General features: G+C 37.8%; 1 protein-coding gene across 2 annotated transcripts in view; it reads left to right on the plus strand.

The window, feature by feature from the left end:
• Nucleotides 1–12,882, plus strand: part of ABCD3 (ATP binding cassette subfamily D member 3) — a 93,466-nt gene extending 80,584 nt beyond the window's left edge. The window contains exons 17-24 of one of the 2 annotated variants that reach the window (XM_053591102.1): nt 442–519; nt 625–690; nt 792–881; nt 1,323–1,442; nt 5,577–5,681; nt 6,592–6,596; nt 9,026–9,086; nt 10,864–12,882. In XM_053591102.1, the coding sequence (XP_053447077.1) occupies nt 442–519; nt 625–690; nt 792–881; nt 1,323–1,442; nt 5,577–5,681; nt 6,592–6,596; nt 9,026–9,086; nt 10,864–10,941 (603 nt within the window). In that variant the 3' untranslated portion in view covers nt 10,942–12,882. The remainder of the gene's footprint in view (nt 1–441; nt 520–624; nt 691–791; nt 882–1,322; nt 1,443–5,576; nt 5,682–6,591; nt 6,597–9,025; nt 9,087–10,863) is intronic. The other variant, XM_053591101.1, reaches the window with a different exon arrangement.
• Nucleotides 12,883–22,948: the final 10,066 nt, after the last annotated feature.

Below are 22,948 nucleotides of genomic sequence, written 5' to 3' on the forward strand. Positions count from 1 at the left end.
TAGAGTTATCCTACTATGGAAGGTGCCATGGAAAATCTGAATATATACTGACCCAGAAGACTGTCTGATATATTGTTAAATAGTAACAGCAAGTTGTAGAACAGTCTACATAGTACCATTATGGTTTTTTTAAAAGAACCTGTGTCTTCTCATATATTTAAATTGTTTTTAAGCATTTTAAAAATTTTTAAGCTTTGGCATTTTGTAACTTAAGTTGATTGTATCAGCCAGTAATGATTTTTGAATGAAAAAAATGCAACAGTAAAAAATGAAAGTGATCAAAAGTAAAACATTCCTTCACCATACCTCTTCACTGTTTTCCTAGCATCACATTTATAGACAAATCGCTGATAATTACAAAGAGTTATTTGACTCTAAAGAAATATTCATTGAGTATGTATTTGTTTGATCTAATTAATTTATTGACTAATTTTCTTTCAGGTTCGATCTGGGGCCAATGTTCTAATTTGTGGTCCAAATGGCTGTGGAAAGAGTTCACTTTTCCGTGTTCTTGGTGAAGTAGGTATAAGTTGGCCTCAATATTTTGCATTCTTATTTTGTCATATTGTCTTCCACATTGGGAATTTTGTAATTGTTCCTCCCTTCTCTCCTTTCTTTTTAAAGTTATGGCCTCTTTTTGGAGGACGTCTAACTAAACCTGAGAGAGGAAAGTTATTTTATGTTCCTCAGGTAAGACCTAGTTTGGGTTAATTTGTAACCTTTGATTTAAAGATATGTTTATTTATTTAGAAAAAATAAACTTTTGATGACTTTTGCTCTGCCACTATCAGAGACCTTATATGACCCTTGGAACACTTCGAGACCAAGTGATATATCCAGACGAAAGAGAAGATCAGAAAAAGAAGGGAATATCTGACCTAGTAAGGGAATATTTATGTCCTAGATCTACTGAAAATACTCCATTAATCAGTTAAGTATTTTAAATGCCATGTAATTTACCCTAATTCATAAAACCTTCCAAAGCCATTACTTACAGCTTTCCAAGTTGAGGTAAGATATAAATAACTACTTTGCTTAAATATGAATCCTTGAGTATTTACCTGTATCCTGACACTATTATTTGTTTTCTCACCGCCTTTATCCTTCGCTTATGTACAGCAGTGTTACTGTCTAAGCTGCCAGGCATGTTTTCTCAAGGTTAGGGTAGATAGGAACAGGAAGGTTCAGGGCTACCTTGTGCCACATTCTTTCTGAAGTGGTATTGTCAATGGAATTCTAGTGTGTCCAGTTTAAAAAATAAAGCATTTGAAAATGTTTGTTTATATTAAGCTTGGTTTCATCTTTAATCATTTTGCTGAAAGGTACTGAAGGAATACTTAGACAATGTCCAGTTGGGTCATATCCTTGAACGTGAAGGAGGCTGGGACAGTGTTCAGGACTGGATGGATGTACTTAGTGGTGGAGAAAAGCAAAGAATGGCGGTAAGTATACTCTGAAGATGTTGCCCCCAAATGGAGTTTGGAGTCCAGCATTTTGATTACTGAAGACACAAAGTTTTATCTTTTATCTTTTTATGCACAGTTGTTATTCTGTCCTTGCCATTTCCCTCCACTATCATTGAATCTTTGTTTCTTCGTATCGTTGTTGCAAGACTTAGTACCTACTACTCCTAAAGTTATTTAGAATTCCTGAATTTGCCTAATATAAAGAAGTATTTGAAAGGAAGTGTTTTAATTTCTACGATGACTAAAGTGATCTCAAACCAAAATTATACTAAACACTACATATGAAGAGTGTATTTTGGGTACTCTCTCTCGTCCCTCAAGTGACCTCCCCTTATTTCCATTGCACTCATTTGGGCCCAGCCATCACCGGCCAGGATTCCTCCAGCTAATGGCATCAGTTGGGATATCTTAACTTCTCTGACCAAAAGTTCCCTTTTCCACTCCGTTATTCTTGCTTTTCCAATTCAGTAATGAGTTTTCTTTCTTTGAATCATGAAAAAAGTATATATGATAGAAAAGTTGGAATATTTATAAAAGCATGAAGAAACCCCTTTACTAGATGTACCAGTGTTAGAAAATTTTTATTGTTTTTTAAAAAAAATCTGTTCTTATAAATTTCTACCTTAAATTGACATCTGTGGCCCTTCTTCACACTCTCTGATATCTCTAGAATATTTATTCTTCCCTCTTCTTAAAATCACTCCCCTCCTGCCTCTGCCTGGTATAGACAGTATAATGCAGGGCCTGGCTCACAGGAGAGGACTCAGGATGTGCTTCTTAAAGGATAAACAAATGATCCCTTCTTCTCCACTCCCTTATCCACTTGCTGTTTCAACCCAAGAGCAATTGTTTACCTTGGTATTTCTCTACCAGACTTCATAGCACAGCTGAAATAAGATCAGACAGTGGTTCATGTGTGGATGAGTGCCACACACCTTCACAGTTTCCCCTCTTAGAGGGGCTCACCGTGTGTCTTCACAGTCATTTTCTTATTTTTACCCTGCCTCTCATTTTTCATGATAATCATTTAAAAACTATCAAATTTAGGTTCTGTACCTCATTATATACTCTATCACGCTTGATAGAATAACCTACCTTCTACTTTTTAAAGAAGAAAGGGTATTTTAGCTAAATGGCAGGTGACTTTTATTGGGTATTTAATAGATGGCAGAAAACATGCCCAGCACTTGACACAGGTTATTTCATTTAGTCCTCACAACAGTACCGTGTTGTAAGAACTTTGGACCATTTTGCAGAGGAAATTGAACTTAAATTCAATTAACTAGGTTGCCAAGCAGAGACAAGGAGTTAAAGCTGGGGGGGTGGGGGGAGGTTGTCAAGCATAGGAAACCTGTAGGACTCTGGTGTTCACATGCCTATTCACGGTACACCTTTCTTGTATTGTGGCATCAAGTAGCTGACAGCAAAGTGAGAGAGACATATGATGAGAAAATGCCCACACCACGTGGCAAGTGTGGCAGTGGAGGCAGGCTGAGTCCCATGGGAGCGCAGAGGTGTAGTGTGTGCGGAATGCCTTCACGTAACCTTCCTCTTCATTCACCTGGCACTGGTCTGTCCTGATCTCCTTGTTCCCATATCCCACTGTCTGGGGGGGGATATGCCACCCTTCCTCTGGGAAGGCTGACGTGTCCACCTGTGTTTGATGGACCCTCCTTCTCTGACTTAATCACATCCTTTCCTTCAGGTATGCGCCTTCTCCCAGGCCTCACCTGTATTTTATCTCTTCTAGTCCTTCTCTTTCAGAAAGATATTTTCAGGCCTCTGTGATCTAAAAAGCAAACGCTGCCTCACCCAAACGTCCCCTGTGGTCTATACCTTTCATTTTCTGCACATTTGAACTTATTGGTGGTCTGTACTTCCTGCTTCCCCTTCCTCATCTCAGACAAGTTAGAAGCCTCAAGAAAGCTGTTCTAGTCATTCATTCGTCAGATATTTGCACATTAGCTATATATGTGTTGAGTATACAGCAGTGATTAAAACAGAGTCTCTGCTTTTATGTATCTTACAGTCTAGGGAGACAAAGACAGACAAACACTCAATTCACAATATGTGAAGTGCTGCAGAGATGTTAAGGAAGGACCTGCCTGGGTTGGGGTTGGAGATCAGGGTAGGTTTGTTTGAGAAGGTGACAGAAGGCAGAAGTTGGAAAGATGAAAGAAGCAGAGTAAGCCTGTGAGATATAAGGAAGGAATGACATGAACTAGGCCACTGAGGCCCAAGGCACCTGTTCCTAGCAGTTGAGTGGCGGTGACGTGGGCTGGAATGTTGGGGTTCGAGAGTAGGTAGCAGGAAGGCAGTGCCAGGCCTTTGTAGGCCACAGTGAGGGGGTTGAATTTTATTCTAAGTGAAATGGGAAGTCGTTGAGGGGTTTTAAGCCAAAAAGTGTAGCTTGAAGTTCTCTGACAGACGTTTCTGAGACATTCTCCCTCATTACGTCGAGAGTGGAGTGGAGAGGAGCAGAAGAGGAGGTCAGAGGCTACATGTAGTCATTTGGACAGGAGATGAGCAAGCTCTGGGCTAAGGGCGTGCTGGTGAAGATGAGGGAAAGTGAGTGGACTTCTCATCCATTGTAAAAGTGGAGGCAGAGGGTGGAAGGGAAGAGAAGAAGTGGGGGAGCAGGAGGACTCCTGGCTTACCAGCTTGAGTAAGTAATGAATTTATTTAAAGGCATCGTTTTCTGAAGTGTCCAAGATTACAGGAGGAATGGGCCTTAGTAGGAGAAATCTAGAAAATACACTTGAGTTTTAGACTTTTAATGTCTGCAAATCTTGTGAGAGTTCCAAGTTATAAGTTGAATAGGAATTTTTATGTATCAACCTAGAGATTAGAAAATTATGCATAAGGGATACATTTTGGGAATTTGTAAAATGTAAATACTCCATAGCATTTGAAATAGTAAGATTGTATGAGATAACTCACAAAGGTAGAATATAGGGAAAAAGAAGGGGACCTAAGAGTTAGCCCTGAAGAGCCCCCACAATCAGAGATCAAGGAGAAGAGAAAGAGTGGAAAAGAAACTGAGAACGCATCCTAAGAAGTGGCAGGAAACCTAGGAGCGTGGTTTCACTGTCGCTCTCTCAGGAAGGAAGTGATGACCGTGGCCGGGGGCGGTGACTCACGCCTGTAATCTTAAAAGTCTGAGGGGCCAAGGCAGGTGGATCTCTTCAGTAGTTCAAGACCAGCCTGAGCAAGATCAAGACCCCTGTCTCTACTTCGAATAGAAAAGCTAGCCGGGTGTTGTGGTGGTATAGTCCCAGCTACTCAGGAGGCTGAGGCAAGAGGATCACTGACGCCTAAGAGTTAGAGCTGTGAGCTATACCATGGCATTCTACCCAGGGTGACAGAGTGAGACTGTCTCAAAAAAAGGGGTGGGGGGAGTAGGAAATAATCATCTGAGTAGACTGTTGCAGAGAAGATAAGGAGAGAAAAGTAGTCTCCTTGGTCTTACAAGGTGCAGATCCTCGTTGGGGGCAGATGGCAAATCAATATTTGTTAGACACAGGATCAGAATAAACAATCCATGGAAAATAAATAATGGGAAAATGTTCATTATAGAAATGTAAGCTATAGTAATCGATGTTAATTTTATTTATAAAATTAGCAAAGGCTTTAACTATAAATGAACACGCCCAGAACTGAAAACAAGGGTATAAAACAAGTAAAATAAGAAATTATTGGTGGGAATATTAATTGGTACCATTACTGAAGCAACAAAATGTTTAAAATGAAGGCCTTTTGGCACCTAAGCCATTTATAGCCTGAATTCAAAAATTGGGTTAAAATGTTTACCCTCTAATCTTGTTTGTTTAGTGAATTTTCTTTAATAGTACTTTGAAATTCCCATCTCTTATCAGTCTTAATGTTTTTGTTTTACTCTGAACAGTACATATTTCCCCTCTGTTCAAGATGACAATAAAAGCAATTTTGTTTGTTTATATTGTTTCTGTTTCTGGGAAGTAGGGTTTTTTTTATTTAGAATAATTCTTATACTTTTTGCTTGGTAAGACTGCAAATACATATTTAAAGGCTTATTAATTTTAGGTCTGCATTTCATGTGTTTTATACAGAATAATTCTTTTTATATTTCAGATGGCAAGATTATTTTATCACAAACCCCAGTTTGCCATTTTGGATGAATGCACAAGTGCCGTTAGCGTGGATGTGGAAGGCTACATTTACAGTCACTGTCGGAAGGTGAGTGGCAGGGCCTCAGCATGGGCGCTGCACTCCCTGCCCACCCTGTATCCAGTCAAATAGCTGTCCAAAGACAAGATCGCAGGTTATTAAGTAACAGAATTTCTATCAAAAGATTTTTTCTTTAATAAAGATTTTTAAACTGGTAATTGTTAAGTAGGACTATAAGAAAAAGAATTATTCAGTATGAAACTATTATTTTAATATATGGCCCTTTGGCTCGGCACCTGTAGTTCAAGAGGCTAAGGCACCAGCCACATACACCAGACCTGGCGGGTTCGAATCCAGCCTGGGCCTGCCAAACAAAAATGACAACTATAACCAAAAAATAGCCGGGGATTGTGGTGGGCGCCTGTAGTCTCAGCTACTTGGGAGACAGAGGCAAGAGAATCACTTAAGCCCAGGAGTTGGAGGTTGTTGTGAGCTGTGATGCCATGGCACTCTACCCAGGGTGACAGCTTGAGGCTCTGTCTCAAAAAAAAAAAAATGGCTTTTTACCTCATTAATTACACTCTGAATTAATAAACTTGTCTGTTCTTAATCTCTTCTATTTCCTCAACATCATTTGCTTTTTATCAAGAGAACTCAATAGTAATTATTGGGTAATTTTTAATTTATTTATTCTTTGACCTGAGCAATATTTTACCAAAGCTACTTTTAAAAGCCATGTCTGAGGCTGTCTCTGTTCATTCCATTCTTTAATTAATTGAAAGTCTCAGATATTTTTCTTTTCTTTGAGAAATTGTTACCACTATCTATATACTTGTTAGATTTTGAGAAAATGAATAATATATCCTGTTTTATAGTTTGTGTGTAAAAAATGAGTATAGAAGTATTTTAAGGTTTTATACCTGTTCTTTTGGAGTTTAAAATAAATATAGGTCTGTACTGTAGAACCTTACCACCCAAGGGATGGTAACAAACTGGTCAACATGACGGGGTGGGCGACAGAAGGAAGTTCCACTGAGTGGTACGTGGTACATGTCCAGTCTACAAAAATTGAGTCCATTTAAGGAGGTGGTCACTGTAGGGAGGTGGTCAGCTGGGGAGGTTCTATGTTATTATAGTGTGAATTCCTACGATTCAAAGTACGTCATGGATCAGCAGTGTTAGTCACCTGGGAGTTGGTGAGAAATGCAGAATTTCCAGCTTTACTAAATCAGAATCTGCATTGTAACAGAATTCCCAGATGATTTGAATGTACATTAAAGTTTGAGGAGCCCTGTTATAATGATAAAAGAATAATAATGATAGAATAAATTTGCTACATTCATTTTTGTAGGAAGAGTTTACTGATTTTATCTCCTTAATGGTTTATTTATTTCCTATTTTTACAGCAGTTTTGGTAATACATAATTTTTTATTCATTTGTCCATGTTGGTTTTCAGATTTACAGGTATTAGAGATCTCTGTTTGTGGTATTCTCATATATATAAAACCATACAGTCTGTATATGATCAGTGATTTAGCGGCTCTTCACTGGTATTTTGACCATGAGATTTCCTCTTAGGTTCCACCTATGGGATATAAGTCCCTTCTTAAGGTTATGTAAATTCTATAAAACACAGATTCATTTAAAAAAAAGTTCATTGGGCGGCACCTGTGCCTCAAAGGAGTAGGGCGCCAGCCCCATATGCCGGAGGTGGGGGGTTCAAACCTAGCCCCAGCCAAAAACTGCAAAAAAAAAAAAAAAAAGTTCATTAAAAAAGAAACTTCAAAAGTTCAAATAGAGCCCCAGTGATAATTTAAATTACTATGATAAATTTTAAACATGTGTAAACCTAAAATGAGTTATGAACTCCTTAAGCTTAGAGCTCTTTTAAAGCTACAAAACTAACAATTTTACAAATTAAATACAGGAGAAATTTAAACACAATTTCAAATTTGCAGCAGTAAAGAGACCTGTGATACTATTGTACTGAAACTAAATGGATTGGAATTTTATTATGAAAAGATGGAATCTGAGCTGCTCATCTTCTATTTTGCATTCTGTTTTTGAATTTGAACTTCAGTAATTCTAATATAAAGAATGCCTACCATCTAATCTGATTGTTGTAGAATCATGAACAGACAAATGATATTTGAAATGAACTTTTAAAAATCAGAAAAGCGTTGTAGAGTTGAAAGGTATGTTTCATTAATATTGACACTATACTTATTTTATTCCTAATGAATTTAAGAACCTTTTCATGAAGAATGCAAACTCAAGACACATTAAGCTTTATCACTTTTGTGCAAGCAGAAGTGTAAACACAAGTGTGGGCACTTAAATGTCATGGTAAAAATGATCTAGATGCCAGTTTTTAAAAATTATCATCAAAATGAAAATAATTAAGAAATTGTGAAGGAAATTTCTTGGATACCCTAAGCATGTATGTGTCAGCCTTCAGACATATCCTTGGTGAGAACAGAAGACTCTGAAGACCAAAATATTTTAATAATTTTGTAGCAAGCTCACTGGGTAACAAAACCTGGCCTGAACTAACAAAAGAATATAAATGCCTTGTCTCAATGTTGGTATCCATTATGTATGGCTACAGAAACTTTCATGTGTTTGATTACAGAATTCTGCCTCAGAACCATGAGGATGTTAAGTAATACATTTCCAAATCTGAATTCCTAGACACATTCTGAAACAAGAATTTCCAGTAGGGGATTATGACCCTGTATTTGAAAAGCAAGTTGACTATTGACAGTGCTGTACTGTTAATTTTTCTTGATTTTAACCTTTGCTATTTTTTATCATCTTCATGTTCTTTTCATATGTTTTTCACAATAAAATAGGGAACATGCTAGGAGATATTTTTTTGCTCTAAACAAAATCATGCTTAATGACACTATCTGTTCATTTTATCATGTGGTTGATGTCCTACGTATTTCTTTAGTATAAGCATTTGGCATCAGTTGTAAGTTTTTCTCTTTGACATTGATTTTTACTTTCATTTTCATTTTTATTTTTTTGAGACAGAGTCTCAAGCTGTCGCCCTGGATAGAGTGCTATGGTGTCACAGCTCACAGCAACCTCAAACTCCTGGGCTTAAGTGATTCTTTTGCCTCAGCCTCCCAAGTAGCTGGGACTACAGGTACCTGCCACCTCACCCAGCTATTTTTTTTTTTTTTTTTTTTTACAGTTGTCATTGTTTTAGGTGGCCTGGGCCAGGTTTGAACCCACCAGCCTCGGTGTATGTGGCTGGCACCCTACCCACTGAGCCACCGGTACCGCCTGACATTGATTTTTAATGATAGCCCCTGAAGACAGGCATCTTGACAGCTTAAAATATGCAGGCTAGTTTAATTTGTGACTCCCTGTTAGTGATACAATCTGATCATTTTCTCTGTGTTAGGTCGGCATCACCCTCTTCACTGTGTCACATAGAAAATCTCTTTGGAAACACCATGAGGTTTGTATTTCTTCTTTGAATGATACAGTGTAAGTTTATTATATTTAAATTTATGAATTCAGGTGAATATGATTTTAGATTTCATGGTATGTATTCCCTTATAAACATACACCTTAAGGGAAAAAAATGATTTCATTGGTTTTACAGTGATAAAATAGAATTTTTTAAAATACCATAGTTCGTATTGAAAACTACACTGTCTATAAACAATGTATGAGAGATATTAGAAAACCAATTAATGGTTCTTCAGTTTCATGACTGTTGTATAGTAACTGACTGAAATTTGCATATTCTTATAACACAAATAGATAAGTAAACTTTCTCTTATCCAGTATTGGCAGAGAGGGGAAAGTCTTAAGAAGAATTAGATGGGAAAAAATTTAGGGGCATTTTTAGTAGAGTCTAGGACTGCAAAGGGAGATGGAGTAATGTCAGCTGTGTTTGTCCTGCACTGTAAGTTTTAAACAGGACTTCTTAGGGAGGCACTGTGACTCACAGAGCTCCTGGGGAGGTGCAGGCTGGTGCAGGTGTGTTACCTACTCTGCCGTCCCAGCAGCGCCCTGGCACCTCTCACCATGGCACCTCCTTTCAGCTCTTAGTGTCAAGTACTCAAAACCTGAAAGCAAACCTAGTTTTAGTTCCTTTATTTTCTTTCTTTTCCCTTCCCTCTTTCCTTTCTTCTTTGCTTCTTTTTCTTCCTAAATGATACAAAAACTTTAGGTAAAATAAGGGCTTTAAGAGAAATTGGAGCAATGGTAAGGGTATCTTGCCCCCAAATACATACTGATTAAGCACCTTTGTTGCTTAACGAATAGGTACTGGGGTAAGCATCATGACAGATGCAGATCCCAACTTTTACTCTTGAGAACCTTGGGGTTTAGATTATCACCTGATAGTCTACAGGTGACAAAATGAAGAGCATGGGATTTAAAATAAAAAAACCTGGATTCAGGCATCATTATTCGTAGTCTCAGTTGCTTCCTTTGTATAATAAAGTTGTTGACCCTTGCCCACCCATCTCTTAGATTGCCCTAAGGACCAAAGAGGTAGCCTTAGTGTACTTAATAAAATCTAATATAATTCTGTATAGATGTGTGATTTTTAAAAACAGCTTTTATTATTTTATAGCACATATATAATTTATCCATTTTCATGACTTAAACGGGAAATTGAATAACTAGAAATTGAAGCAGCAGCTTAAAATATAAACAAGCCTTTATGTTTTCCTAGAAGTGCATAAACACTACACGCATAGGACTTTGAGAGGACTTGGGTTTCACCCTTCCTCTCCTTTCTGAGGTATAGATAGACATGTAGGAAAACAATCATCCTGCCAGTGATCATGTGAAGGAACAGTATGGGCCAGAATTGCCTATATTGCTAAGAAACAGCAATATAGAAAATGGAAAAATAAAAAAATCTTTCTATAAGTAAAAACAGAAGGTTTCGTAACTGCTGCCCTAAGTGTCTTCAGAGGATAGGTTATAGAGGCTTTCTGTGTAACTTTTTTTCTCTCTGCTAACTTAAAAAAATAAGCCTTAGTCCTAGCTTACCAGGAAATGAGGCGGAAGAAAGCAGTAAAGACTGCCCTGTTTGAACAGTCTTGCATTTAGCACCGTTTGTATCTCAGATTCTTGGTGGTGGAGTTGCAGAAGCATTCTGATTTGTGGCGTGTTTATACATTTGATTCTCTTAACATAATGAGGAAATCTATGTTTTAGTTTCGTAAGGAGCTCATATGTCCATTATAGTTACTGATTTTTCCCCCTTCTTTCCTGTAGTACTACCTGCATATGGATGGCAGAGGCAATTATGAATTCAAACAGATAACAGAAGATACAGTTGAGTTTGGCTCTTAGAGAAATCCGGAGAACTGTACCTACTTCAATGAAATAATTATGGAATATACTTAGAAATACAAAGTACATTGTAAAATAAAGTTGAGCTTGTTTTTTTAAAAAACAAAGCAACAAATTGACTACATATAGAATAATCAAGAACAAGTTGTTAAAACATTTAATATTATATAGGATATTGCTAATTGTGTATATGTTGGTTTAATTATTAATATGTACTAAGAATGTCCTTATTCTTGTGGTTAAAAACCTGCCTGAATTAAATTGGGCTTAAATCAGTGTAACCTGATTCATCCTGGGATGTAAACCATTTGAAGTCAGCTAATTTGACTTTTATGGCTCTACCTTTTCCTTCAATGAAGAACCCTATTTAAAACTGGGGTCATCACTTGTCCTGTTCTAACAAGATAGTTTTGGGTTTCATTTTCTTGTGCTCCATCGTAGTGGGAAACAAACAAATCATAATGTGTTAGTAGACTGTGTAACATCATTGCACAGTGGCAGATTTCTTTAGCTGCCACAATTATATTCATTCCTTAGATACGTCTCAGAGTGCATTTGACTCCAGGAAAGCCATTTGGATTTTCTTTAGTTAAATGGTAAATATGCGCCTCTCTGTCTGCAGTGTTGAGTTGTTTGAGGTGGTGTAAAAAACGTGCACTGCACGCACAGTCTTGCTTATGAGGGTTGTTACTATGTGTCACACCTCATCTGCCCAGCGTTTGGGATATTAAAACACAAAGTCCGTACAAGTCAAGCTCAATGTCTTATAAGATTTAAATTTTTTTTAAGAATGGACAGATTTGTGTGTGTTGGAAACCCATTCACTGGAAGTGTGGTGGTTATGTGGTGTTAAACTCCAGATGAGCCGTAGGAACGCACTACGTGGAGTAAAGCACTGAGTATGAAATGCTGTCACTGTCTTTGACCATGACTTTATGTCTAAAAATATGTTATAGAATTATTATGTCCGTGGGTGAATTATGTTTTCCCAGGCACTGGTTTATCTCTGTGAATCTTGAGTAACTTTTTAATATTTGGATTATGATGTTGAACTCTCCTAAGAGAAGATGATTGTAGCTCAGCAAACCACCATTAATGACTACATGTGTACTATTTTGCACAAGGAGAACCCAAACCAAGTATAATCAATAAGCTAGATATGAATTCTGTTTTGTTAAACTGGGGTTCAGAAAGGGGCATTTTATATTCTTATTTCTGCATAACCCATTTTGTTTTTTTGCAGAATTAACTATAAAAATCATCGGCTACTGAAGTAAATTTGATATACTGATTCTATAATACATAACATTCGATTTTTTACCACTTCTCTTTAGCAAACTTGTATACTTATTTTCTGTTCAGATTAAAAAAAGTCAGATATACAACCTTTGCTTGTTATTTTTTAATTCTGATATCAGAATACTGAGAAGTTCATATATAGTTAAGTCTTGACTTGAAAACATACATAATTTTTAGTCTTGACTTGAAAAACAAAAATAAATTCATAAAACACTTTTAGTACCAGTGTCAAATGCGGCTTTTAATTGAAAGCATTTCTCTTTTAGAAAAGTTCAATGTTATCTTCAGTGTACCTGACAAATGCTGCCAAACAGCTGGGAGACCCTAAAAGATATTATCAATCCGGGGAAAGATTTTTAAGTTGTGGGGAAGTCTCAGATTTTCAGGTTTCTGGGTTACCTTAAACCTACCAGTAGAAGTATTGTCCTACCTGATACCTGATTGCCTTTGTAATGTGTTCTTGCCATCAAAAACCCAATTTGGGCTTAAAAAATTTTTCTCCCTTCCTTTTTGATTTAACAAATATTGAACTGCTTTACCAGTTGAGGCATAGAGGAAGATCCCTCTGGAGATTCACAATTACATTAGCATAATGATGGTTCTAAGAAGGCCTGCAATAAAGAAATCCAGCATTTCCAAACATGATTGACCATAGAACATGTTTTTCTACATACTCCTGTTAACATCTTCCACTAGTTACATTGAGAAATGGCAATTAATCTGAAGAATAAACCAATGAGTAAGAACTTTCATTCATGACCGACACTGCATCCCAGGTGTATCGCTCCGTGTTTTAATACCAAGTTTCTCCCTGGGGACAACCTTGGTAGCTTGCTGTGCAGTAAATGAATAAAATATGGTGAGGTTTTGCCTCTCCCTTCCTGTCTTAATGATTAGTATTTGTTTAACAATTAACCTTGTTAAACTGGTGATGGCTTAAAACTGGTGATATTACAGCATCTATAATTTTCTCATACAATTTTTTAACTCTTAAATCTGGTTTTCATCCTCATAATTGGTGCCTAGAGGCAGAGTGAATTTTATTTTCCTATCGTATGGACATTAGTGTTATTACCAATAGGAAGCTGTTTACTTTTTAAAAAATAATTTAGTAAGACATTTCCTTTGTGAGAAATTGGAATGTTGTGATCTTTTCTATAAACATATGCATGTCACTTAAAAATATCTATACCAGAAACCTGGAAACCAGTCCCTTCCAAACATCTAAGGGCAACTGTTACGAAGTCTTCTAACTAGAGTAGTTGTACCTTAATATTTAACCAGTATACCTACATAGCTGTTTCTTAATTTATCAGTTTTAGACCGTCCCTACAACCAGTGTTCACACCACATCCTCCCTAGATAATTTTAAGTATTTTAAAAAATTGTAAGCACTTTATTGTAGTACATGTATATGTACAAAAAAGTTCACCAATTTAAGCTCAGTGAATTTATAAGAAAGTATACATGCTCATAACCAGCCTCCAAATGAATGGAGTGTTGTCACGCCTCAAAAGCCTCCTCCATGTCTGACTAGCTCCCAACCACTATCATGTAGGCTAGTTCTGCCTGTTTTTAAGAGTTTATATTAGATAATATGGCCTCTTTCAATATGTGAGCCTGATCCATTGTAAGCTTGACAATAGTTCCTTGATCTTTATTGCTGTGTAGTATAACTATAGGCCATCCTTGACTTACAGTGGTTCAAGTTGAGTTTCTGGCTTTACGGTGGGTTTTTCAGGGTATTAAGTGCATTTTTTTGACTTATATATTTTCAACTTAGGCTGGGCTTATTGGGACACAGTCCCATTGTAAGTTGAGGAACATACACACACTTTTTTTTTTTGGCCAGGGCTGGGTTTGAACCCGCCACCTCCGGCATATGGGACTGGCGCCCTACTCCTTGAGCCACAGGCGCTGCCCCATACACACACTTTTAAGAAAGAAAAAAAACTATATTAAAATTGGAATACTCAGTATATACTACTCAATATATACTACTCAATAATACTCAATATATACTAATAAAAGATGAATACATGTCAAGTTGAGCACCTCATAATTGCAGAAGTCAAACATGACTTGAATATCACAAATTTAATTCAGTTTTTCCTTTGTTAAAATGCATATACCTTTTTTTTGACACTCTTTATATATCAGTAGGCCGTACTTTATTCATTTAACCATTAATAGGCATTGTTGTTTTAGGAATAGTTCTTAGCAATATTCTCATTTATGTCTTTTGGTGCACACAGGTGTGCATTTTTAGGATGGAATGAGTCAGCTTTGTTAAGCACTGCCAAGGATGTGCCATTTTTATATTCCCAGCATAAGTGTAGAAGAACTCCATTTTTTTCTACTTTTTGCCAATACTTGGTATTGTCAGGTTTTGTTTGTTTTTACTTAATGTGTCTTAGCCATCAACAGCACATTGTAATGGCTTCGTTTTGCACTTCCCTGAAGACTAGGGAAGTTGAGCTCACTGAATGTTTATTGTCTATTTAGATATACTCTTTTTTGAACTGCTCCGTTTTGAAAAATGTCCTGTTGAAATTTCAGAGTTTTTTGTTTTTTTTTTTTTTACATACTCTGGATTTGGATCTTTTAGTAGATATAAATGTTCTAATCCTTCCTTCTTTCCTTTTCTTTTTTCTTGTCCTTTGCTTTCCCTTCCCTTTTCCTTTCTTTTCTCTCTCTCTCTTTTTTTTTCTTTTTTTGAGACAAAGTCTCACTCTGTAGCCCTGGGTAGAGTGCTGTGGAATCACAGCTTACAACAACCTCCAACTCTTGGGCTCAAGTGATCCTCTTGCCTCAGCCTCCCAAGTAGCTGGAACTACAGGTGCCTGCCACAATGTCCTGGCTATTTAATTTTTAGAGATGGGGTTTCACTATTGCTTAGGCTGGTCTGGAACTGAGCTCAGGTAATCTACCCTCTTTGGCCTCCCAGAACGCTGCAATTACAGGCATGAACCACCATGCCTGGCCTAGATATAAATGTTCTAAATCAAGCAAAGTAGACTTTGAACATTTCTAGAAATAAAGACAATTCTTAATGATAAATGAGTTAACTTTTTGAGTATACGGCTTTTTGAATTAATACATAACAATTCATTTGTATGTACCTAATAATGTAGACTAAAAACACATTAAAACTGACAGAAAAATAGCCGGATGTTGTGGCGGGTACCTGTAGTCCCAGCTACTGGGGAGGCCAAGTCAAGAAAATTGCTTAAGCCCAAGAGATGGAGGTTGCTGTGAGCTGTGACACTACGGCATCTCAAGGTGACAAAGTGAGACTTTGTCTCAAAAAAGAAAACAACTGACAGAACTAAGAAAAAAATAGATCCACACTTTTTTTAGAGGGAAACTAACATACCTTAGATAGAACATACCACAGAAAAAATTCAAAAAACACCACATGTAAATATTTGAACACTAACAACTTGACCTAATCGCCATGTGCATCTGGCACATGCAGAATTCTCTCCATCTCTGAAAATGGTAAGTCCTTCCATTTATTTAAGACTGCGTTCATTTCTGCCCGTAATGTTTTACAGTTTTCTGTATAGATGTCTTACACATCTTTTAATAGCTTTATTCTTAGGTGTTTGATGTTTGTTGATTCTAAGTGTTCTTGATTCTAAGAACACTTCATGTTCTAACTGTTGGTACAGCATAAAGATGGAGTTGATTTGTGGATACTGATGATTTTTGTGGCAGATTGTCTTTTCCAAAGATGGTCCCAGGAACATATATGTCATCCCACCTGGTCTTTATTTTTACAGTGTGGTGTCAACATCCTCCGTGGAGAGGTAGGTCTGCATTCCCTCCCTTGAGCCTGCAAACCTTTGTCACTTTTCTTTCTTTCTTTTTTAATTTCAGAAAGATAAGAGGATACAAATGTTTAGGTTATATTGTTTTCATTTCTAAGGTGAAATTCGAATTGTGGTTGAGCCCTTCACTCAGGGGCGTGCTGAACACTCACCTTGTGCACATTAGGTGAGGTCCCGCCAATCACCCTCCCTTCCTCTGCCCCTCTCCTGTTTTTCTCCTCCCCCTTGCTAGACTACTGTGTTTTTCTTTCATATGGGCTTGTAGTTGTTTGTATATTGGTTTCATATTAATATCGAGTACATTGGTACATTTTTTTCCATTCTTGAGATATTTTACTAAGAAGAGTGTGTTTCAACTCACCCAAGTAAACATAAAAGATGAAAGTCTCCATCTTTTCTTATGACTGAGTAGTACTCCACGTTATACATTATACCACAGTTTGTTAATCCGTTCATGGGTTGATGGGCACTTGGATTGTGAATTGAGCTGCAATAAACATTATGGTGCAAATTTTCTTGTGGTAAAATGATTTTTTTTTTCTTCTGGGTAGATACCTAGTAATGGGATTGCAGCGTTAAATGAGAGGTCCACTTTTAGTTAAGAATTCTTCATACTTCTTTCCATAAAGGTCGTATTAGTTTGCAATCCCACCACTAGTGCAAGTGTTCCCTTCTCTCCACATCCACACCAGCATCTACAGATTCGGTATTTTGTGATGTGGACTAATATCACTGGTGTTAGGTGATATCTCAGAGTGATTTGTATTTCTCTGATGATTAAAACCTTTGTAACTTCTTGTGGTAAGTTGGGGGATTTAGGGATTGGTCAAGGAAGTGACAAGATCACAAGAGGCAGTGACACACAAGCTTTATTTGGACAGGGTTGCATGATTGGGGAAGTGTCTCCCAAAAAGATTCTTCCTAGAGAGAGCACCATGGGACCTCTGCTCAGAAGGGCAGTGGTATGAGGGAGCTTGCAGGAGGAAAGGGAAAGTCAGAGGAGCTCTCGGTGTCTAGGTGATGTTGCTCACCAGTAAGGCACAGAGTACCCGGGTCTCAAAGTGCTGCTAAGGGCAGTTTGGGGCCCTTTATAATTACAGGCTTTGTCTCATTTTTGGTTAGCAGATTTCAAACTTGGTTTTGTGGGTATGTAGTAGGTAGGCTCTAATTGGCTAAAAATGCCTTTTTGAACCATATTTAAATCATTTGGAGGTGCGAGAATTTGAGTTTGGCATCAGCAGGCTTTGGGGTAATGGCCGTAGCCCGTTGAAGTGAACAGCATGGTAGCCATCTCCAGCTAATTTGTAGACTACTTCTGCAACCAACAGCATGAAGCAGCAGTTCTAGTTAAATAGTTGAATAGTCTATTTACCTTCTGATGAGTATGTAATATTGTCTGCTGCAGAGCCAAGTAGAGAACTGTGTTCCTTTCTTACTGTCTTTCCTCTAGGGCAGCGGTTCTCACCCTGTGGGTCGCAGCCCCTTTTTAACAATGAAAATATATTGCGGCATCAGGAAGGTTGAGAACCACTGCTCTAGGGTCTCTGATCATCATCTTTTTAAAAAAACCTTGCCCTATTTGCTATAATTAGTTACTAGATGATAATACTTGATTATTTCCAGTTGTGGCGTCCTACCAATGTTGTATTAGTTTCTAGGGATGTTCTGGCTTTTCTGCCCTCCGTCACTCTGGACTGGTGCTCCTTTAGGCTGGCTGAGCTGTGAGCCTGACCCTGAGTGGTCTTGTGTTGGGTCCCCTGTCTTCCTCTGGTTTGGGTTTACTCCCCTTGTGGAACATGTTGTATAGTAGTGTTCTGGAAAGGTGTGCATGGGACGAAAATCCTTTCAAGTTTCGTGTGTCTGGAAATACCCTTATTCTGTTACACATGGTGGAAAGTTCAGCTAGTATGAATTTAAACTGAAGATCATTTTCCCTTACATTTTTTTCAGTGCATGGTCCTCTTCTATTTATTTATTCCTGTTAATTTTGCTGCTGAGTATCCTGATTATTTCTTTGCACATAATGATGACCACTGTGTTTTCTCCTTCCTGTGTCTCTCAGTGCCTCTCCCTACCCCCACCTCTCAAGGGTGACCTCTGCTGTATCTGGCAAGTCCTGGAGTCCCTTTGAGAGCTCCAAGAAGGCAAAGTAGTTTCTTCCCCTTTTTTATTCCTCTTGCACACAGAGGATATGGATTCTTATCCTCACTCTTTGTTTCTATAGATTTAAACTTTTTAAAGTTTGCTTAGTCCTATGGCGGGGTACTGGAAAGGAGAGGAGGAACACGCGTTCTGTGTTTAACTGGAAGTCCATAGAGACTTTGAAGTCCCTGTGTTTATTGTTTTTCACAAAAGATTGCTAATTTTAGTACTAAAGAGAGTGGTATATTTAAGAATAATCAAAATGAACAGTTGGGTCATAATTCCAGAATGTTCTTTAGACCATAATGTCTCACAGTGATAATGTAGAGCAAACTCAAGATGTTTAATTTCTTTGAACTTTCTGTTGATTCATGGGAAGCTCCTTCTGCTAGTTCTTAGAATGGAAGAGCCAGCTCTGTGATCTCATGTTTCTCTGAATATGCTTTTTTAGAAGTCAACAATCATCCTAAATAAAAATTGCTATAGCCAAAACTATGAAAGTTGTCTTTAAAAAAAAAAAAAAATGATACTTAGTTCAACTCTATTTAGCCAAAGTCATTTTGCCAAATGACACTGAGTAGAATGGTTGAGGCAACACAAAACTCCAAACTTTTTCAAACACATTTATTTTTGGCCTTACCGATGAGACATTTTAATGGTGCGGACATTCTCTTTTCCTGCTACAGTTCGCACACTTTTCCCCCTTTGCCTGGTTAAGCCTAAGTCTTAGCTCATATTTTAGATAAACCCTTCCAAGTCAAGTTAGATGGTTCCTCATGAGTTTCCCCAAGCACCCTCCTTTTCCTATCATAACATTTGTGTTCTATTGTAATTGTTTGACACTTTACAAATATGTAAACTCCACAAAAGCTGAGATTATAACTATCATATTTTAATCAAGTCCCTAATATCTGGCACATAGTAGGTACTTAGTACTAAAACAAGTAAATGAATTCAAATATATAAACATGGTTCTTGCCAAGGAATTACAATTCAGAAAAGGGACTACAATAAGTGAACAACTATTTTGTGTAGTATTAATAGTTTTAAGAGTCGGGCGGTAACCTGTGGCTCAAAGGAGTAGGGCACTGGCCCCATATGCTGGAGGTGGCAGGTTCAAACCCAGGCCTGGCCAAAAACTGCAAAAAAAAAAAAAAAAGAGTTGTAAGAGTAGCAAGGAAGTAGGAAGGGTGCAGCGGGAATCCAGAAGAAAGTGGAGACCGGGGGGATCTAAGTCGCATGAGCCGTTTTAAAGAACGGGTAGCTAGTCAGGCAGTGGGATTGAGGCTGGGAGCCTTTGGTCTTCAGAAAACTGTGGATTAAGGCAAATTCCTCAAAGGATAGTCTTTGGAAAACATAGTATTTTTAATGTGATGATGACTCGGCTTTTACTTTTGGCTTGGCTTTAAACAAATTGCATCTTGTCTTCAAGACGGAGCAATTCTATGCAGTGGCGAGGTGCCTGTCTCCCTTCTCTAACCCCAGTCAGGAGCAGCGGTGATGAAGTGGGAGGCACTCAGAGCAGAATTCCTCAGACTTCAGTGTGCATACAAATCAACTACGAAATGCAGATTCGGATTCCATAGGTCTTGGGGAGAGCCCAAGAATTTCCATTTCTAACTAGTTTTCAAATGATGCTGAAGCTACTGTCCCAGAACAAACTGCGTGGCGGGAGCTCTAGCTATGGCCTATGAAGATCATCGCAGGAGGTGTTGCAGAAACCTGGAGACACATTTCTTCATTTTATTTATTTATTTATTTATTTATTTCATTTTTTTTGGCTGGGGCTGGATTTTTTTTTTATTGTTGGGGATTCATTGAGAGTACAACAAGCCAGGTTACACTGATTGCAATTGTTAGGTAAAGTCCCTCTTGCAATCATGTCTTGCCCCCATAAAGTGTAACACACACCAAGGCCCCACCCACCTCCCTCCTTCCCTCTTTCTGTTCCCCCCCCATAGCCATAATTGTCATTAATTGTCCTCATATCAAAATTGAGTACATAGGATTCATGCTTCTCCATTCTTGTGATGCTTTACTAAGAATAATGTCTTCCACGTCCATCCAGGTTAATACGAAGGATGTAAAGTCTCCATTTTTTTTAATGGCTGAATAGTATTCCATGGTATACATATACCACAGCTTGTTAATCCATTCCTGGGTTGGTGGGCATTTAGGCTGTTTCCACATTTTGGCGATTGTAAATTGAGCTGCAATAAACAGTCTAGTACAAGTGACCTTATGATAAAAGGATTTCTTTCCTTCTGGGTAGATGCCCAGTAATGGGATTGCAGGATCAAATGGGAGGTCTAGCTTGAGTGCTTTGAGGATTCTCCATACTTCCTTCCAGAAAGGTTGTACTAGTTTGCAGTCCCACCAGCAGTGTAAAAGTGTTCCCTTCTCTCCACATCCACGCCAGCATGTACAGTTTTGAGATTTTGTGATGTGGGCCATTCTCACTGGGGTTAGATGATATCTCAGGGTTGTTTTGATTTGCATTTCTCTAATATATAGAGATGATGAACATTTTTTCATGTGTTTGTTAGCCATTCGTCTGTCGTCTTTGGAGAAAGTTCTATTCATGTCTCTTGCCCATTGATATAAGGGATTGTTGGCTTTTTTCATGTGGATTAATTTGAGTTCTCTATAAATCCTAGTTATCAAGCTTTTGTCTGATTGAAAATATGCAAATATCCTTTCCCATTGTGTAGGTTGTCTCTTTGCTTTGGTTATTGTGTCCTTAGCTGTACAGAAGCTTTTCAGTTTAATGAAGTCCCATTTGTTTATTTTTGTTGTTGTTGCAATTGCCATGGCAGTCTTCTTCATGAAGTCTTTCCCAAGGCCAATATCTTCCAGTGTTTTTCCTATGCTTTCTTGGAGGATTTTTATTGTTTCATGCCTTACGTTTAAGTCCTTTATCCATCTTGAATCAATTTTTGTGAGTGGGGAAAGGTGTGGGTCCAGTTTCAGTCTTTTACATGTAGACATCCAGTTCTCCCAACACCATTTATTGAATAGGGAATCTTTCTCCCAAGGTATGTTCTTGTTTGGTTTATCAAAGATTAGGTGGTTGTAAAATGCTAGTTTCATTTCTTGGTGTTTAATTTGATTCCAAGTGTCTATGTCTCTGTTTTTGTGCCAGTACCATGCTGTCTTGAGCACTATGGCTTTGTAGTACAGACTAAAATCTGGTATGCTGATGCCCCCAGCTTTATTTTTGTTAACAGAGAACTGCCTTAGCTATACGGGGTTTTTTCCGGTTCCATACAAAACGCAGAATCATTTTTTCCAAATCTTGAAAGTACGATGTTGGTATTTTGATAGGAATGGCATTGAATAGGTAGATTGCTTTGGGAAGTATAGACATTTTAACAATGTTGATTCTTCCCATCCATGAGCATGGTATGTTCTTCCATTTGTTAATATCCTCTGCTATTTCCTTTCTGAGGATTTCATAGTTTTCTTTATAGAGGTCCTTCACCTCCTTCGTTAGGTATATTCCTAGGTATTTCATTTTCTTTGAGACTATTGTGAAGGGAGTTGTGTCCTTAATTAGCTTCTCATCTTGACTGTTATTGGTGTACACAAAGGCTACTGACTTGTGGACATTGATTTTATATCCTGAAACATTACTGTATTTTTTGATGACTTCTAGGAGTCTTGTGGTTGAGTCTTTGGGGTTCTCTAAGTATAAGATCATGTCATCAGCAAAGAGGGAGAGTTTGACCTCCTCTGCTCCCATTTGGATTCCCTTTATTTCCTTGTCTTGCCTAATTGTATTGGCTAGAACTTCCAGCACTACATTGAATAGTAAAGGTGACAGAAGACAACCTTGTCTGGTTCCAGTTCTAAGAGGAAAAGCTTTCAGTTTTACTCCATTCAGTAAAATATTGGCTGTGGGTTTGTCATAGATAGCTTCAATCAGTTTTAGAAATGTGCCACCTATGCCTATACTCTTCAGTGTTCTAATTAGAAAAGGATGCTGAATTTTATCAAATGCTTTTTCTGCATCTATTGAGAGGATCATGTGATCTTTATTTTTGCCTCTGTTAATATGGTGGATAATGTTTATGGACTTGCGTATGTTAAACCAGCCTTGCATCCCTGGGATGAAGCCTGCTTGATCGTGATGAATGACTTTTTTGATGATAAGCTGTAATCTATTGGCTAGGATTTTGTTGAGAATTTTTGCGTCTATGTTCATGAGTGAGATTGGTCTGAAATTCTCCTTTTTGTTTGGGTCTTTTCCTGGTTTTGGTATCAGGGTGATGTTTGCTTCATAGAATGTGTTGGGGAAGATTCCTTCTTCCTCAATTTTTTGGAATAATTTCTGCAGTACAGGAATAAGCTCTTCCTTGAAGGTTTGATAGAATTCTGGAGTGAAGCCATCTGGATCAGGGCATTTTTTGGTTGGAAGCTTTTTTATTGTTTCTTTGATCTCAGTGCTTGAAATTGGTCTGTTCAGGAGCTCTATTTCTTCCTGGCTGAGTCTAGGGAGAGGGTGTGATTCCAGATATTGATCCATTTCCTTCACATTGTCAAATTTCTGGGCATAGAGTTTCTGGTAGTATTCAGAGATGATCTCTTGTATCTCTATGGGATCAGTTGTTATTTCCCCTTTATCATTTCTGATTGAAGTTACTAGAGATTTTAATTTTCTATTCCTCGTTAGTCTGGCCAATGGTTTATCTTTTATTTATTTTTTCAAAAAACCAACTCCTTGTTTCATTAAT

The sequence above is a fragment of the Nycticebus coucang genome, chromosome 5 (genome assembly GCF_027406575.1).
Source record: "Nycticebus coucang isolate mNycCou1 chromosome 5, mNycCou1.pri, whole genome shotgun sequence".
Classification (NCBI taxonomy): Eukaryota; Metazoa; Chordata; class Mammalia; order Primates; family Lorisidae; genus Nycticebus; species Nycticebus coucang.